General features: G+C 38.0%; 1 protein-coding gene across 1 annotated transcript in view; it reads right to left on the bottom strand.

Annotated features, from left to right (window-relative positions):
• Positions 1-16855, bottom strand: part of glg1a (golgi glycoprotein 1a) — a 247916-nt gene that overhangs the window by 119524 nt on the left and 111537 nt on the right. Inside the window, exons 8-10 of the mRNA XM_039762406.1 lie at positions 11164-11378; positions 8195-8316; positions 5987-6088 (exon numbers count right to left, since the gene is read on the bottom strand). Of these exons, the coding sequence (XP_039618340.1) occupies positions 5987-6088; positions 8195-8316; positions 11164-11378 (439 nt within the window). The remainder of the gene's footprint in view (positions 1-5986; positions 6089-8194; positions 8317-11163; positions 11379-16855) is intronic.

Here is a 16855-nt window from a genome sequence, read left to right as displayed (position 1 = left end):
TTGAAAACTATCACTTTATGGGGCCATGCAAACCTGTATTAATACTTGTGTACACATTAAAATGTTTTTTTGCACAATGTACAATTTTCATGACAGTGAAATAGGTTATTCTTAGCCAGTCTACTGCAGTAATTGCAGTGGAAAATGTGGTTAACATCCACTCATGCATCGGAAAAAAATACTGTCGAATACCGTGAAACCGGTACAATTTTGAAAAATACTGTGATATAGAATTTTGGTCATACTGCTCAGCACAACACCATCCTATGCTGCCTAACTACACTTTCCTCTGCCATCACTTTGCAGTCTTCAATCTCTTTCAGATTGACTCTTCTGCATAGGATATAATCTACCTGTGTGCATCTTCCTCCACTCTTGTACGTCACCCTATTATTCTCCCTCTTCTTAAAATATGTATTCACCACACCCATGTCCATCCTTTATGCAAAATCCACTGTTATCTGACCTTCTTCGTTCCTCTCCTTGACACCATACTTAACCCATCAACTCCTCATCTTCTCTGTTCCCTTCGCCAACATGTCCATTGAAATCTGCTCCAATCATCACTTTGTCCCTTGGGTACACTGTCCATCATTTCATGCAAATCACTCCAGAAATCTTTCTCATCCATTGCATAACCCAACTTGCGGGGCATATGAACTAACAACATTCTTCATCACACCTCCACTTTCCAGCTTCATAATCATTACTCTGTCTGACACTCTCTTCACCTCTAAAACACTCTTGACATATTGTTCCTTCAGAACAGATAAAACAATTTGAATCCACCACGATCCACCTGACCTTACTAACACTCCCAATTAGTCTCTTGCACGCACAATATATCAACCTTCCTTCTCTCCATCATATCAGCTATTATTTTCTGTCAATTTATATTTTGGCTTGAGTTTTTACTCATTGACAGCAACATATTTATTGAATGATTTATTTTTCTTTGGTTATATTCTTGAATAATAAATAATAACTTAAGCTTGTCAGAGAACATCCAGGCCTGTACAGGTGCCTTCTTGAGCAGAGGGACCTTGTGGATGCTGCAAGATTTCAATCCATTACAGCATAGTGTGTTACCAGTGGTGTTCTTGGTGACTGTTGTCCCAATTGCCTTCAGATCATTAACAAGATTGTCCCTCACCTTTCTGATGATCATCCTCACCCCATGAAGCAAGATCTTGCATGGAACTCCAGACCAAGGGTAACTGATGGTCATTTTATATTTCTTCCATTTCTGAATAATCACACCACCAGTTGTCACCTTCTCACCAAGCTTCTTGCTGATGGTCTTACAGACCATTCCAGCCATTGTGCAGGTCTACAATCTTGCCCCTGACGTCCTTTTACAGCTCTTTGGTCTTGACCACTGTGGTGGAGAGGTTGTAATGGAAGATACTGATTATGTGGACAGGTGTGCTTTATATACATAATGTGTTGAGATCAGGAGTATCTGTGATTGATTGACTGATTGTAATCTGGCACACAACCAACATGAGGGAGCCAGAATTCTGGTTGGGTTGAAAGCGATTAAAATGAAACTACCATAAAATTTAGAGACTGTTCATTTCTTTGTAAGTGAGCAAACTTGCAAATTCAGCAGGGGATCAAATAATTATTTTCCCCACTACACATTTGAGTCTGTAACACCTGGTGTAAATTTTGGCAAAAGTTAGCGTTTTTTTTTTTTGTTTTAATTCAGTTTTATTGTCAGTGACGATCATGTGGTACAACGAACTGGACTCTACCTCTCTTAGTTGATGCTGTTTATCTCCATTCTTTTCAAAACAGCAGCAATGACCACAGTTGGTGCTACGGTTGATGCCTGTGCAGAACTATTTGTTGCACCATCAATCAAAGACATGATGCACTGTAACCGCTAGCAGACTATCATGCTGCATTTGCGCTTTGACAACAAAGACACCTGTGCAGAACGCGTGAAAAACAACATATTTGCTGCGATCTCGGACATCTGCCCATGTTTTTTTGAGAACTTTTTGTTTTGAGTTACAATCCAGAGCAACATATTACTGTTGATGAGCAACTGTTTCCAACCAAAGTTCATTGTCCTTTCTTGCAATACATCTCAACCAAATGAGGCATAAAGTTTTGGACTGCAGCAGATTTGGAGACAAAGTACATGTGCAATACCACTCCTTATTTAGGAAAAGATCCTAGTCTTCTCACGGAAGAAAGACTTTCAGAGACTTTGGTCTTAAAGCCATTACTGAACAAAGGCAGAACCATAACAATAGACAACTTCTTCACATCGCTTTCGCTGGCTAATAGACTGCTGCACCACAACACAACTCTGCTTGACACCATAAATAAAATCGGACAGGAACTTCTACCTGCAAGTAAAGTCACTTTAGTTTGTGAGCAATTCTCCACGCTAGTGTTTAGATCTGGCAGTGCCATACTGACGGTGTAGGAGCACAAAAAGAAGTCTGTCTGCATTATCAGCATACCATAATGCCAAGTATGGGCAATATCGGGGAAAAAAAAAAAATCATGTTCAAATGACAACTAATGTTCAAATGGCACAGCATTTTCAACTAATGAGGTTTTCATGCATCAATGTGTGTGTGCATCTGAGAGAGTGGTCACGGAATATAAAATTAGCACTTTTGCAAAGGTATAACGAAAAAAGTGTGCTTTTATTCAAGAATAAAACTGAATAACAAAAAATTTAAGTGACAACAAGATACCAAGAAGACATGATTCACCAGCATGTGTGTGTCTGGTTATATCCCTTCAGCAATATCTTTTACACTGAGAGTTACAGACTCAGATCAAATGTATGTTATTATATTATAATAATGATAATAGCAGTTCTCTACTGAAAACGAGGAACACCTGGACTGGAACCCTCAACCTTTTGATTACAACGCAGCAGTTCTTACCTCTCCACCATCCAAGACGACATGGTAACTTTCTGTCAATTGACATTTGAGTTTGGTTTTTTTAACTCATTGACAGCAACATGTAAATTGAACGATTTATTTTTTTGTCTGTTATATTCTTGAATAAAAGCGCATGTGTGTGTGTGATATTTGTACTAAAGTCTTCACACATTATACATTTCATGTCATTACTATAACATGGAAAAAGTTTGTTTTAGTTATGTGGTCAACATTTCTTGCTTGATTTCCTGTCATCCAACATTTACCTAGATTGTTGTAGAAATGGAACACACATGAAATGGATGTGTTACAAATAATATATTATTTACCCTATGACTCAAGACACATCACACTTAAACAGAGTTGAGCTGGAAGAAGTTTGTGAATGACTTCAGCTGCATCAATGTTGGGGATAGAATAGCAAGCTGCTTGTGCTGATTGAAACATTTGCAAAACAAAGATTCTGATAAAAGAAGTGTGAAGGAATTTAAAGAAGCCCGGCATTATGACTCTGTTCGTAGGCTTCAGGGATTCTAGTGTTAATGCTCCAGATCACTGCCCTACAATTTCCAGAAATCCTAGAGCAAAGCTGCTAAAAAAAAAAATCCCCTGATGGTCTTGGAGCTATCTAAGCACTGCAAAATATGTACAATACACAAAACTAGTCCAGTGAGAGCCAAGTTGTATCACAGAGATGGACAGACATGATTTTTACAGCTTTACTTCTATTAAAGATTTTTACAAAAGTTATTTTAGAACAATATGTTGTATCAACATTATTCCAGGTGCATATACAACGCAAGTGTAGTACCTGTATATTTTTTGCGTTTTTTTATATTTTATTATCAATATTTTTATTTTTTCTTATAGTGCTTGCGTAGTGCTATTAAATTGAAACATTAAATACTGCAGCTTTAAAATAAATGCAGTCCAGTAATCTGCATTAGATATGCATATGAAAAACACTTAAAAATGCTGTCATTATCAAATTTTCTTTTTTCCCCAGCTATGCTTTCTTTTTGCTCCTAGAGAATTCATGAGTCTTTACTTACATTACTTCACAAATGAAATAACTGAATTACAGTCTTTAGGCATCTATAACATTCTTTATATTTATTTACAATACTTTAATTTAGAGCATCTTATAAATCCTGCAGAAAACCAACTGAATGCAATATTATAGGTTTTGCAACTACTGAGGACTTCTCTATACTTTATGATGGTGTCTTAAATTTTTCCCTCAGATGTGAAGACTTTTGTGGTCAGTAGGAAAAAAAGTTTTAAATAGGCCTATATTTAATTTTTTCCCCCATTTTGCTATTATTGAAGAAAGGTACAAACTATTTAAACAGTTTACCAAGAAATTTTAATTGAACTTTTAATGAGAAAAGGTAATGAAAATTCCAGTACTAGTTGAGTGTCAATTAGCCCTATGCCCTATTATTCTGTCTTTTTGAAAGCTACAGTATGGTTACCCTAGTAAACTACATATCAATTATGTACCACTGAACTATTATATGGCTTGTTTTGTATGCAGAATAACTCATCTCAAGCCAGAAATCTTACATGCCTGTGTGAGGTATGAAAAAGGCAAACTGTTTAAAGTGAGAAGTAATATTTTACGGCTACAACTACATTGCAGATCAAGTCATGGTCTCTTTACAAACTCAATAGGGCAGCTTACCATGCAACAGTTGCAAATATATATATTTTTGTTATATTTTTTATTTTATTTGCAAATAATTTGTATAGAAAATCTCCAGAGTTTATTGCTTGTCCTTGTAACAAATGCTTTGGAAACTAGGAGACAAAAATTAGATTTTTTTTTTTTTTTGCATTACTCAAGAACACAGACTCCTGTACATATATGAATTACCTGTACTCTTACCATAGGGTGTTCCAACTCCTTACAAAAATGCACCAATAGCACTCAAAAATGCTGTGATTTGATTTTTCATAAAAATGTTTTAAGTGCAAAGAGTTAACTTACATTCTAATATTTTTTAATTAAGAATTCTGTAAATTAAGAGTTAGTTTACAATCTAATCTAAGGAATTTGGATATTGCTCCACTGGGATAAAGTATTTAAAGAACATGTGTTCTAAATATAATGCAAAAGTAGCTACTGTGATGTCTGTATGAAACGACTCTTTCCCAGTTTTGTTGAAATCTGACACATTTGTACTTTGAGAAAATTTGGCAGGACAGTTAAAATTTTCATTGAGTTATCTTGAGTAATGCATGCTGCACAAAAGCTTTTGTCAATCTCCTATTGAACAGCACTAAATAAAGTAACATTCTGTGCAACTTCAATTATGGATTAGTTTACTGTTTCAAATTTACCTTGACAGCAGTTTTTACTAGTCTGTTCCGATCCCCAGCAGAAGCTAATCAAATGCTATCCGCTCACACACTAGCTCCTTTCCCCTACTGCTTGATATTAAGTTAAATGTAAAACTGTACTATCTGCACATTAACTTTACACAGAACTGACTTCATCTACCTGAAATTAAAAGTCACATACCTTCTACAACTAACAATAGCAGATAAATCAATGACATTTTTACATACTTAATTTGGTGTTCTGTTAAAGCTATTGAGCAATCACAACCATACACGGGCTAGACTTTTTACAACATGAAATGGTAAAGTAATGTTAAAAAGCATATAGTTAAAGTAGTCTAATTTATGTAGTTGCATATATCATACGAATATGACTGGTTGCAAAAATATTTAAACAAATATGTTATATCTCATTGATGAAGCAGTGGGGAAAAAAATGAAAAATGCAACAACTTTCAAAACAGTTAACCCAGCCTCTGAATGCACCTGAATGTTATGTTGTGTACATTTTCCATTTTTCTTTATACTCCAGTTTTAGTGGTGGGTCCACTTAGGCTGCAAGAATAGGCTCTGTTCTTTGAGACGCTTTACAGTATTTTAAAAAATCCATCTCTTATCAATGTATATGCAATTCATAATTCAGTGTACAAATGAGTGTTCAGTATACTGGATTATTACATTCAGTAGATGGGTTGTGTTTTTGAAAGGCCAAAGAAATAACATGGACTCACTTCCAGTCCCGGGATATAAAGTACTGCAACTCAAGAAGGCGATGCTCACAATCTTCCACCATCTTTTCAGTGTAAAGATGCTCCATCAGACATGATAGAATCCTACAAAGAGGTAAAAAAACACATAAGCATGTCAAATATTCATGACAAAAAGGAAGGTATTCATTTTCCAAACCTGCTTTCAACAGTGTCTCAGGTGCCTTAGGCTAAAAGTAGGAATCTAACCTGAATTGAACTGCAACACAGGGTTAAAATATATATTTTTTTTTTAACATGTGCATGTTTGACCTGAATAAAATGAAGTCTTTAGCCATTCTGATGTTTCACTTCATCACAAAATATTCTTTTATTCACTTAAGTTAATATTTTATCTTAAACAGACTGAACTCATGACAAGCAATTTGGATGGATATCTGATATGATAAACTGTAATAAACACTGCAAACAAAATTCTTTAATTTATGAAAGCAGTGTGATCTAAATATAAAGTATTAAATTTGTAAGACAAAGTGCGGCAAACAGAATGAATCCCAACCGACTCAATTTGCTACTATAACCAAGAGTAAAATTTTTAGAGGCAACAGCAGTACCATGCTAATTCACTTGCTGTCAACTGATAAAAATTGAAGAAAACTTATTTACAATTTGCAGATGTCTTATTACAGAATTAATGTTATTTTCCAAAAGTATAGTCAAGACAGGACAAAGATCATGAGGTAAATAAGATTGATAATACAGTAATCCCTCCTCGATCACGGTACCTCCCGCGATAGGTGAAAATCCGCGAAGTAGAAACCATATGTTTGTATGGTTATTTTTATACTGTATATTTTAAGCTCTTAGAAACTCTCCCACACCGTTTATAAATATTCTCCGCACAGTTATACAGTAAACCCTCGTTTATAGCGGTTGATCCGCTCCAGACAGATAAATGAGTTTCCAAGAAGTAGGATTCTTTATTTATAAATCTAATATTTTCGCAGTTAGAGCATTGAAAACCTGTTTACGACCTTCTAAATACATTTTTTAACATTATTAGAGCCCTCTAGACATGAAGTAACACCCTTTAGTCAAAAGTTTAATCTGTGCTCCATGACAAGACAGAGATGACAGTTCTTTCTCACAAATAAAAGAATGCAAACATATCTTCCTCTTCAAGGAGAGACGTCAGGAGCGGAGAATGTCAGAGAGAGAGAGTAAAGTAAACAATCAAAAATCAATAGGGCTCTTGCGCTTTTAAGTATGCAAGCACCACGATAAAGCGGTGCAATAAAGGGATCAATGTGAAGGTAGCCTTTCAGCATTTTTTACAGGCGAGTCCTTATCTTCTAAGCAAACAGCCACTGTGCAAACAGCCCCTCTGCTCACACCCTCTCCGTCAGGAGCAGATAATGGGGCCAATCATACGCCTCCCTGAAGGTATTGCATGATGGATAAGTATCTGCCTGTATTTCTCAGAGAGAGAAGAGACAGAGAAAAGCAAACAATGAAAAATCAATAAGGGCTGTTAGAGCTTTGAAGTGTGCGAAGCAGCGCACAGGAAGCATATCGTACCTCATTGAGGAGTTTTATTTAATATGTAATACGTGCTCTGATTGGGTAGCTTCTCAGCCATCTGCCAATAGCATCCCTTGTATGAAATCAACTGGGCAAACAAATTGAGGAAGCATGCAACATAAATTGAAAGACCCATTGTCCGCAGAAATCCACGAACCAGCGAAAAATCCGTGATATATATTTAGATATGCTTACTTTTAAAATCCGCGATGGAGTGAAGCCACGAAAGTCGAAGCGCAATATAGCGAGGGATCACTGTACATAAATATCTTTTCAAAAGGACACTCTAGATCTTACTGGAGACTGAGCAAGATGCAAGGCTGAGACCCACTTGAACCAATTCCTTTTACAGAAAAATTTACTTAGCTTTATATTGAGATCACTATGTGTGTTGAGAAAATCTCAAAGTATGCACAACATTAACATGTACTGTATATGAAGTATTTAACAGACATATTCTAATCACAAGTATGTGATTACAAAGTTTGCCTAGCATCATAAGCAAGAGGGGTAGGGTACTCGTCAAACATATAATAGTGTGTCCAAGAGGACAGATCAAGATAGGCAGCAGTCAGGATTAAGAATGCATGTTGTCCTAGCAAATTAGAGTCTGTTGTCATAGTTTTGCAGACAGTAAAAAGAAACACTTACATGGGATCTCCATTACGTATATGTTTGCAGGCTGTCTGAATAACAGATTCACAAGCTTCGTTCAGGGCACGATCAATTCTGTAATCGGCACCAGGATCAGTCTCCTGGATAAGTGTTTGTAACTAGCAGTGTTAGGAAAAGGGAGGTTGGGGTGGTATAGGATAGACAGAGAGAGAGAAAACAAACCGTTACTATAAACATATGTTAAATTTGGTTACAAAACACAAAATATTAATTTACTAATGCAAAAAAAAGCATGCTGCTACTATCACCAGACTTTTTTGTTTACAATATCTAGTTTGTTTGTGAGTTCTTCTAGACATCAATATGTGATATACTTTAACCTTCTCAACTGACATTTCAGGTACAGTAAAGCATTGATTATCTGTCAGGGGTCAAAACAGAGGTCGTGATGGCTAAGAGAAGACTAAGAAAAGACGGAAAACAGAACAGCAACTTTAAAAAAAAAAAGATATACAGTAGATTAGTTTAGCGGATAGTTGTATTTATTTACAAAAGTATATTAACAAAATATAGTATTAACAAATATTGTAATGACCAGCATAATAAGCAAATACAACTCAGAGGTACTGGACTCCGTTTCGTCACAAATTTTGCTCCGTCTTATACTCCATTATCTGGGTTATGCAGCATACCTCCAAAACAATAAAAGAAAGCTTTTCCTACCAATCAGTTTTTTTTCCTCTATACCACAAATAATCCTGCTTATGGTCTCCTGACTCCCAACTCAAAACCTACTTCCACTACACCTTCCTTTTTCTACTAACTTCTCCTATCACTCATTTCCTAAGAGGCGTGTCGGCCCCTTGCAGAACAGATGGGAGGGGAATCAAAGTTTTACTGTATATCTTTTAGCCTGAAAGTCTTGTCAACCTAAACAGAAGTGTAGAGTATTCTGAACATGTTAAAATGTAAAGCAGGATTCAGTGTATTTTACACAGAAAGTGAAGCAAGATCTTAGAATGTTTTCTGCAGTCTGTTTCCAGCTTTAAGCAACTTCTTAATTTCTATGAGAAATTACCTTTGGCTAGTATTATGATAACTCAGTATCATCTTCTTTGCTATGAGAAACTGTAAAAAAGTCAGCTACCCTGCTAGCAGAAAGACAGCCAGGTGTGTGTACTTTATTTGAGAAGGGAGAGATGAAATCTGTTGCCTTTAATTAGACTTTTACAAAAGTTTTTTTTTTTTTTAGTTTAGTTACTAGTATTCTGACACTTTTGTGAAGCTCAGCTAAGTGTAAAAAGGGACACTTGCTAAGACGCCTCTAAATTGAAATGGACACTTTCATGCACTCTGTTCATTCTCATATTTGCATACTCCGTCCACATTGTGCCACCTTGCATATTGTTCTTTTCCCCAGTTCACATTGATGCTGGTGGTGCATTTTGTGTTCTCAACTTTGGTGAAAAGATTGTCACAGAATTTCAGGTGAGCTGCTATACTTTAGTTTTTCTAAACCAAACTGAAATAACTGGAGCAACAACGGTTTTCAGATTAACTTATTATTTTAGTGCATGTACTGAAAAGAAACAAGTAATCATTGGTGGTATTTTTCTGTGATTATTGTCTAGAGGAAAAAAGAGAGAGCGCGAGAGAGAGACATTTTGCAGTTAGAGTGTTTTAAATGGTGTTGCCAAGTTTGTGTTGTAGGAGAGAGATAGCAATTCACACCTGGGTACCAACATTCAATGGTGTTGCTTGTAGTTGTAACATGGGTTTTTTGTGTATAAAGACAAAAAAAGAAATAAGTACTCAATCATTATCAGAGTACAATTTTAGAGTTAAAACAATGGCATTTGCAGTGTTCTGTAGTTCTTTAGGAAATGTTAAGAAAGGAAAGAAGCATAAGCAGCTGCAGTGCTTCTAGTATTGAACCACAACAGGTTCTAGCAGAAGGATCATACAACTGATCAGACAGCTTTTCACACAGTTTATCAAGGGCCAGAAATGTACATTCAATTTAGAAAAGGTGTAGCCCAACCCCCACTCACCAAAAAATGTTTATGCATTACGGTTCTGTGTAAAAGAAAGCATATTTGACAAACTAAATTGCCAGCAAGAAATGAGGCATTGGAAAACCGTTTATTAGTTTGCTCCAGAGTAACATGTGAGGCCTCTTTCAAAAGCACGTGATTTCAGTTACTTTACTGGAAAAAAAAGACGTCAATCACTTTAACATGAAAAAACAGTATTGATGTGATGTTGCTGTGCATTTATTTACAAATACATTTTCTTTCGGCTTACTAAGGCACATCAGAAAGCTAATATTCTGTCCAACAAACTGGGCATTTCATAAAACAGGTTGAAATTATGACCTGTAAATTACTTTGATAAGAAAACAGATGCTCAATTAGGGACTAATGCTTATTAGCATAACTGCTCCATCAAACAATGGCTGTGACATAGAAAAATAATTGTAAGGTCATTGGAAGCAGAAAATTATGCAGTTTATTTACTAAATAAACAGCTGACCTTTGAAATAAAGACTATCTTAGTTATGTTGTGAAAGCTTGGAGTAGGCTGTGCAGTGGCCATTTTGGCAGGCTGTGAAGACAATGGGGAAATGTAGAAAAACATGGAATATAGTGTGAAGGAAAAATGTGAAATTCAACTGTAACAGTAAGTAAAAGACTTTATGCTTCCTTTGTAAAACCTCCCTTATTATTAGGCCCGGGGATGATGAATGGAATTGTTTAGCATGCACGCTGTTACTGCTCATTTCCTTACTGTCATTAAGCATATAAGTCAAGGGGAGTAGTTTTGAAGAGTTTAAAGAATACACATATAGTGCTTTAATTAATAGAAATTTGCACCTAAAACTTTTTCTCCTTGAAAATATACTGGAATGGTTATAATTTTAAACATTTAATGATTTGACTCACACTATAATCAACTGGAGCCTCTAGTGAAAATGACCTAAAACAGACTATGTTCACTTTACTTACTGCCTGCTGGCAAACAGCACCAAGGTTGCCCTTCTCCCCTCTGCCAACTCTCATTAGGCAATGAAGAGTGCGCCCCTTGCGGTGAAGGCCAGAACAATGGTGCTCAATTTCACCACGGCAATTCAGGACTATCTCTGGGCTCAGTGAGAAGTCTTCCATTAACATTCTTCGATAATCCAGCATTTCTCCTTGACACTCACCACTGACTGTCCGACCTGAGAAAAATCAGCAGAAACACTTTCATTACTCATTTCAAGGATTCAAGGATTAAACAAAAATGCAACAACAGAATTCCATTCAGGTTTTATAAAATGCCCTTAAGTCGTCACAGAATGTAATATGCAATTCCTCAACATTACTAAGAGCAACAAACAACCTCGTCTTTAGAAAAGTAGGAAAAATCAGCATTTTCCAAAGAAAACCATAGAATGCAGAGTTTATACCACCTGAGGACTTTGAATTTTTTCTACAATGCAAGTTGTGCTTGTGGAGAATTTCACTCCTTTTTGTTGCAGTGCATTTATAAACTAAATAAACTTATAATTTTAATCTGAACTGTTAAGCATTCCTTGGAACTAAGCACATATTCATTTGAAAATACCAAAAAAATAAATAAATAATTGTAGATTTAACAATTGAAAGACTACAAATAAGAGGAAAACAGCAAGGTTCAAATTCAAACTATGGCAAAGTTATACTACCACTACTATACTACAATATATTATACCAATATCACTAGTGTGCTTAAGTATTAGATTTTTTTTTATTTAAAAAAAAAAAAATTTTGAATGAAAACATTGAGTGGTCAGATGAGTTTTTCTTTTCTTTTTTAAATGAACCCAAAGAGACTATCCCTCCTGTTACTTTTTTAATTCACAAGATGGATTTTTACAACACAGAATAACAGAAATAAGCAAAGTGTGAACCTAAGTATTACATACACATCCAGTACCATACTTATTTACTAACTTTAAAAATTTTGAGAAATAATTTTTTACAATTAAAGGTTTCAAATTTCATATTACGCAATTCACAGTGCCAGATGTCAGTATGTAGCATTGGTGTTAATTTTCGTGATTTATACATACCCACATAGATGTAGGGGAATGGGAGGAAAGGGGGTAGGGAGGGAGATTTATAGCATTCCTGCAATACTAGAGAAAAAACGCAAAGATAAAAATTTCATGTTTCTGTAAGAAGACTGAACCAATATCATACCACGTGAGTGCAAAGTAAGTTATCTTGGAGTGTCACTAAAACAAGTCTCTAGTACCTCTGTATTTAACTCACTAGTAGCTTGGAGTGCTGACTGCCCTTTTATAATGACAAAATTTTACAAAATACAAGTATAATAATTATCCCTATCCAATATTCCAATTTGCAGTATTTTTGCTAATTTATCCAATGAACAAAACATAACCATACAAGTAGCGCAGTGTGTCAGTTTTAGGCGAGACAGCTCCTACAGAGAACTTTTTGCATGCCAGAAGGTATAGAAAAGTGTTTTCCAACCTTTTTACTGTGGTAGCACACTTTTTGGAACCCAAAAAATCCCAAGGCAACTACCAACTACAAACACAATAAATGTCAAACACGTGTCCAAGGGTCAGGACTACCGGAGACATCGTCAAAAAAAAAATCAGTTTAGAGATTGACATTTATGGACATTTCATTTAGTGAGCACTTTGGATGCATTTTCTAGCTGCTTCATCCCTTTTCCCACTAATACAGGCTGTCGCCTTTGCTTCACTCCACTCCACTGACCTATGGTCAGAGACAACTCGTATGCCACCTACTGTCCCTAGGCTCTGTGAGAGTTGCTGATGAACACAAACCCAGAGAGATGGAACCCCAACATTTTCTATCTGGTAAACTGCTCTTTAAGTTTCTTGTCTGCAAAACAGTGATCATAGAGCTGCTTTTATGTGGACTTCTCCAGGTGGTTGCGTCCTCCTCAGACATGTTTCAACCACCTCAGGACTGTATGTCTCTCGGGTCAGGACCTGAGGGCACTACACTGTAATTTTCACAGAACGCCAAATTTAGGTTATACTTGCTCAAGTACTATTTTGTTAAAAGTTTAGGTTTTTGTTCATTGTTTAAGTTTAAACTTCTAGTTCTTCTTTTGGCTACTCCCGTTAGGAGTTGCCACAGCAGATCATTTTTTTCCCATATCTTTGTCCCCTGCATCTTGTTCTGTTACACCCATCACCTGCATGTCCTCTCGCATCCATAAACCTCCTCTTAGGCCTTCCTCTTTTCCTCTTACCTGGCAGCTCTATCCTTAACATCCTTCTCCCAATATACTCAGCATCTCTCCTCTGCATATGACCAGCCCAACGCAATCTTGCCTCTTTGACTTTGTCTCCCAACCATCCAATTTGAGCTGAGGATCGCCTCTCATAGGGTGGACAGCTGTGCGGCAATTATTACCGAGACCTGGCTGGATAATAACATCCCAGATGCTGTGGTGGAGCTGGGGGTTGGGTGCACTCTATTCCGGGCAGACAGGACTGCAGCTTGTAAAGGTGGAGGGCTGGCGCTGTACATTAATAACTCCTGGTGTACATCTACAAACATTATTGGAACATACTGCTCCCCCGACTTGGAATATCTGGCAGTGAAATGCAGTCCATTCAAGACGGTAAGAAAGTTCTCCTCCATTCGGATAGTGGCTGTGTATACCCCACCACGAGCTAACGCTAAATTAGCCATGGAGGAGCTGTACTGCCTGATTAGCAGACAAATGAACGCCAATCCGCCCTATGGTGCCAGGGGTTTGATTCCTGCCTTGCACCCTGTTTTGGCTAGGATTGGCTCCAGCAGACCCCCCGTGACCCTGTAATTAGGATATAGCGGGTTGGATGATGGATGGGTGGATGGATGAATGTCAATGCAGACATGACTGTGGCTGGTGACTTGAATCATGTAGAATTAAAAGCAGTGCTTCCCAAAATTCGAGGATTTATAAACTTTCCAACTAGAGACAATAGTATTCTGGATCAAGTTTATTGCAACATCCCAGGAGCATACAAGGCAGTAGCAGCTCCACATCTGGTCATGTCGGACCACATCGCAGTCCCAGCCTATACTCCCATGATCTACAAGATGAAACCGACAATCAGAACAGTACAGGTATGGACTGAGGAGGCATCTTCAGTATTACAGGACTGTTTTGAGCATACTGACCCGGGAGTGTTCAAAGAAGGCTCAGATCTAGAGGGATATACGCCATCTGTCCTATCCTATGTGCAGTTCTGTACTGATGTTGTCCTGCCCACGAAGACCTTTAGGGTGTTTCCAATTGGCTGAACAGTAAGGTGAGGTCCCTGCTTAAAGCCTAGGACACTCCATATAGGTCAGGCGACAGGCTGGCATATAGCAAAGCCCAAAAAGAACTAAAAAAAGGAATAAACCTGGCAAAATACAGATACAAACAGCGTATCGTGGAGTATTTTGATAACAACGACCCACAGAACATGTGGAGAGGCTTAAAGACCATAACAGATTATAAGCGCAGTAATCAGCAGGTCAGTTATGACCCTAGTCTCTCTGACACCTTGAACAGTTTCTTTGCACGCTTTGATGCATCTAGAAGCAGGGAGACTGTACATCTCCCTTGGCTGAAGGAGCAGCATCAGCCTCTAGTCCTGCAACTACACCAAGTGAGGTCCACCCTGAGGAGGATCAACACCAACAGAGCTGCAGAACCAGATACAATGTTGGGTAAAAGACACTGAAAATATGTGCTGATCAATTGGCAGGAGTATTTCTGGTCAATTTCAGCCTCTCTCTACAACTTGCAAAGGTCCCTGTCTGCCTCAAATCCTCCACTATTGTGCCAGTGCCTAAAAAAAATCAGTGGTCACCTGCCTTAATGATTACCTCCCTGTGGCTCTGACCCCCGAAATAATGAAGTGCTTTCAGAGAATCCTCCTAAAGTACATTAAAGATGCCATCCCTGCTGGATCTGACAACCATCAGATCGTCTACATTAGGAGATCTACAAAGGATGCCGCCTCAATAGTATTTCATACAGCCCTGACTCATCTGCAGTGCCCTAACACTTATGTTATGATGCTATTCGTCTATTTCAGTTCAGCATTTAACACCATAATCCCAGACAAGCTGGTACAAAAGCTTCATAATCTGGGTCTGTCCACATTGTTGTGTCTCTGAATCAGGGACTTTCTCACCAACAGGCCTCAGGTGGTTAGAATTGGAGAGCGTACATCAGCCACACTGGTTTTGAACACAGGCACACCACAGGGTTCTGTGCTTAGCTCAGCACTCTTCTATTTACGCACGATTGCTCTGCCATCCATGCCACAAATATGGTTGTGAAGTTTGCGTATGATACAACCGTGGTGGTTCTCATATCAGACAATGATGAGACTCACTACAGACAGGAGATACAACACCTAGCACTATGGTGCTCAGCCAGCAACCTCATCTTGAACACCAGCAAGACCAAAGAGGTCATTGTGAACTATAGGAGGTCCAGAAGAACAGAGCATGGGTACTATATTTACACATGAGGAGGCTGTAATGAGTGTGGACAATATCAAGTTCTTGGGTATCCACATCACATCGGATCTGACCTGGTAAAGACGGCCCAACAAAGACTCTTCTTCCTCAGGAAGATGAGACTTGCGGGATTCTCCTCTCAGCTGCTCACAAACTTCCACAGAAAGCATTTTCTGTCACAGTTTGACAGTGTGGTATGGCAGCTGCACAGTACAGGACAGGAAGGACTTGGCCCGGGTGGTGAGAACAGCACAGGGGCTCTTGGGAAGTCCTCTACTAGAGCTGGACTCTGTATATCCTGGAAGGGTGCAGAAGAGGGCCAAATGTATAGCTGCAGATCTCACCCATCCGGGAAATGGACTGTTTGTAGCACTGTCTTCGGGAAAGTGGTACAGAAACATAAAAACACGTACCAGCAGACTGAAAGACAGCTTTTTCCCCAGAGCTGTGAAGTCCATCTGCCCCTGCTGATACACACACATACATACATACATACATACAACACAATTTATTTTTCGTATAGCCTAAGAAAAAAAAAATCACACAAGAAGTGCCTCAATGGGCTTTAACAGGCCCTGCCTCTTGACAGCCCCCCAGCCTTGACTTTCTAAGAAGACAAGCCATTACATCTTGCCTGAAGAAGGGGCCTGAGTTGTCTCGAAAGCTTGCATATTTGTATTCTTTTTAGTTAGCCAATAAAAGGTGTCATTTTGCTTGGCTTTTCTTTACATTCATAATGGCTAACACGGTACAACACCCTAGTACTACGAAGACAAGGAAAAACTCCCAAAAAAAACCCTTGTAGGGAAAAAACGGAAGAAACTTTGGGAAAGGCAGTTTAAAAACAGACCCCTTTCGAGGTAGGTGGAGCATGCGGTGGGTGTCAAAAAGATAGGGGTCAATACAATACAATACGCAAAACAGAACAAATCCTTAATACAGTATAAAAATAACAACTTTACAAGTACGGAGCAGAATTTAACAGTAGATGATATCACATAATATATGATTTGGATTACATCTACCCCTAACCTGCCCCCCTGTAGACATGCACATGCACTTTCCCTCGTAATCAAACACACACACACACACTCGTATTCCTCCACTGCAGACTCACGTACACAGATCACTGGTCTCTGCAGGCGTACTACTTCAGGAAAAGTCT

Source organism: Polypterus senegalus, chromosome 9 (assembly GCF_016835505.1).
Source record: "Polypterus senegalus isolate Bchr_013 chromosome 9, ASM1683550v1, whole genome shotgun sequence".
NCBI lineage: Eukaryota > Metazoa > Chordata > Cladistia > Polypteriformes > Polypteridae > Polypterus > Polypterus senegalus.
Note: the sequence above shows the minus strand (reverse complement) of the source record. Positions and strands in the feature narration are given on the sequence as shown.